The sequence below is a fragment of the Sinocyclocheilus rhinocerous genome, unplaced genomic scaffold (assembly GCF_001515625.1).
Source record: "Sinocyclocheilus rhinocerous isolate Xijiao unplaced genomic scaffold, SAMN03320098_v1.1 scaffold1042, whole genome shotgun sequence".
Taxonomy (NCBI): Eukaryota; Metazoa; Chordata; class Actinopteri; order Cypriniformes; family Cyprinidae; genus Sinocyclocheilus; species Sinocyclocheilus rhinocerous.
The window spans coordinates 44,472-46,980 of record NW_015640510.1 but is presented as its reverse complement, the minus strand read 5'-3'; the positions used below and the strand labels follow the sequence as shown (position 1 = coordinate 46,980).

General features: G+C 33.3%; 1 protein-coding gene across 1 annotated transcript in view; it reads right to left on the bottom strand.

Annotated features, from left to right (window-relative positions):
* Positions 1–248: 248 nt before the first annotated feature.
* Positions 249–2,509, bottom strand: part of LOC107753346 (exonuclease 3'-5' domain-containing protein 2-like) — a 16,068-nt gene continuing 13,807 nt past the window's right edge. Inside the window, exon 10 of the mRNA XM_016569480.1 lies at positions 249–488. Within this exon, the coding sequence (XP_016424966.1) occupies positions 272–488 (217 nt within the window). The 3' untranslated portion in view covers positions 249–271. The remainder of the gene's footprint in view (positions 489–2,509) is intronic.

Here is a 2,509-nt window from a genome sequence, read left to right as displayed (position 1 = left end):
AGTGGCTTTCGATCCCCAAAGAGTCTCTTACCCGATCTCCATCTGGTCCCTTAGAGCCCAGTCAAACTGGGCCCACAGTCTAGTCTTAGGTTGTTGTTTTTTCTCAATTGGAAGTCAACACCGGAGCTTACCTGTAGCCAAGGCGAGTCAGTCTCTGGTACACACTCAAACGACATAGGACGAGGACACCAAGGTGTTGCACACGCAGTGGAAACCTTCCTATCCCAGAAGTTGTTGCACAAAGTCTCTTTCTGTTTGTGTGGCGAGGAGCTCAGTTGAGCTGGATTTGCAGGTCCTCACCATACTTGCGCAGATATTTGTCATGGTTGTGGTTGACGGACCAGAGAGGGGGCAAATGGCGGGGTTGCATGCTGGTCAGAAAGTGTTGTCGCCAGCAGCGCTCCAGCTCCATCAGGCCCCGCAGACTGCGCTCGGCATACACCTGCACTACCTTCAGTCCATGCGGCACATAACTCTCGTTAAAGATCCTGCAAAGATAGAAGACATCGACTTTCACAACCTAACACAACTCAGAACTGCATCTTCACATCCTGTAAGTATGTTAACATATGCGACCCTGGAGCACAAAACCAGTCATAAGTAGCATAACAATTATTGTTTATTAATCAAAATTATTAGATTATTTTTTTAAATTTTTTTTATTAAAGATTGGATCAATAAAGCATAAAAAAATAAGTAATCTTATGGTTTTAATTAACAATACTGTTAAAATACATAATATAATATTATACGCATGCATATGAGCCTATTTTATACTAAAAGAGAGACAAGATATGCATTAAAATATGCATTAACATCTCAAATAAGATTTAAATTTTAAATCATAACATGTAATGATGACAATAATAATTCTTTGGATGAACAACTTATGCAAACCACCTGGCGATTGGTGTTGTCACACTTTACAGCACAATCTTTGCCTAATTATTTTGATTTAAAATATCCTATTACTCCGTTTTTAATATTTGTCCACTTCTTTATGCTACAGCGACTAATAAAAAAATAAAAAATAAAAAAAAACAGCAAAACGTGTCAACTTAAAGTGGGGGGTCTGAACATTTTCAATTTTCACGGTTAGAAACATTGATATATTCAAATAACTTGTGAAAATCAATACAAATTATGGTAATGATATATATATATATATATATATATATAATGACTTAATAGTACAACTGTGAAAATGTCAGGAGCTGCATACGAGTAAAAGAACGCTGCTGCGCTTCACTCTGAAACAGCGCAGATATTTAAATCGCAGCCTTAGTGATTTGATAAATCACCATGATCGTGATTTTGATTTTATTTCAGTAAGATGTTCTGCCCCACAAATACATACAGAATGCACTTCTCAAAGTAATAAAAATAAATTAAGAAAAATCACAATATGTCTTCCATGTTTTAATTCTAAAAGTAAACCTACGTGGTGCAGCACTTTGTTTGCCCCCCAAAATATTACATTTCAGTTTGATTACACTTTAAAAGGTAAGTTAAATTGTTAATGTTTCCTGCCTTCATATGATTTACACCATTTTTCCAAAAAATTAAACAGAATTTCTGAAAATAAAACATTTTATAGAGCCCTATTATTGTAACAATTGCAACGTTTTATGAATTCCGGTGATTAGACATGCTTTTTAATTATTAAAATTTAAATTAAACCATTAATCATTTGGAATACAGAAAAAATCTTAACTGAAAGCACAAAATTTTGGAGGAAAAAACGAATTTGGGAAAATATAAAACTGATTTCATATAGCCCTAAAAATTATATTTTCTTGTTAAACTTCTAATAAACTGTTGTTAAACTGTGTAAGTTTCAATTGTGACACTACAATACTACACCACTCACATTTTCTTCAGGAAATATGAATTTCTAGTTCCAGTTAACTAACGTTAAGAGAAACGTGTTGTGAGAAAGTTATGAACACTTTATGCTGTTCATGGTGCTTTGTTCTCAAGTAATAAATGAATCCAGCTGTAGTACAGTTCTTTGGTTGCTTCTTGATATTTCAGTCAAACTTATTTTACATATTACTACTCATTTTTGTTGCTGGTGAAGTGTCCAAACTGCTGACATGTTTAGCTGTTATGGCTTATCTATGTTGTGAGCATGAAACAAACACTGACAAGGTCAATTAAAACTTCCCCATTTCAGTCATTCTGAATGAATCAGTTAAATGAATGATTCAATGACTCATTCATTAAGACTAGGGCTGCCACTAACGACTTTTTATTTCGATTAATCTATCGACTAATTTATTGATTAATCGATTAATCTAAATGATTGCTTTCCCACAAAAATCAACAATTTTACTTAAGAATATTTTATTAAAATGAAATCCAAATTTAGAATGACAACATGTCCACGTGTTCTGGTCTACTAATAATAAAATTATAACAAAAAAAAAATGCTTTTTAAAGGAGTATTTTCCAGAAATGTTATTTACCAGAATTTATTTAGGAGAAAAATGTAAATGTGCAGTATTTC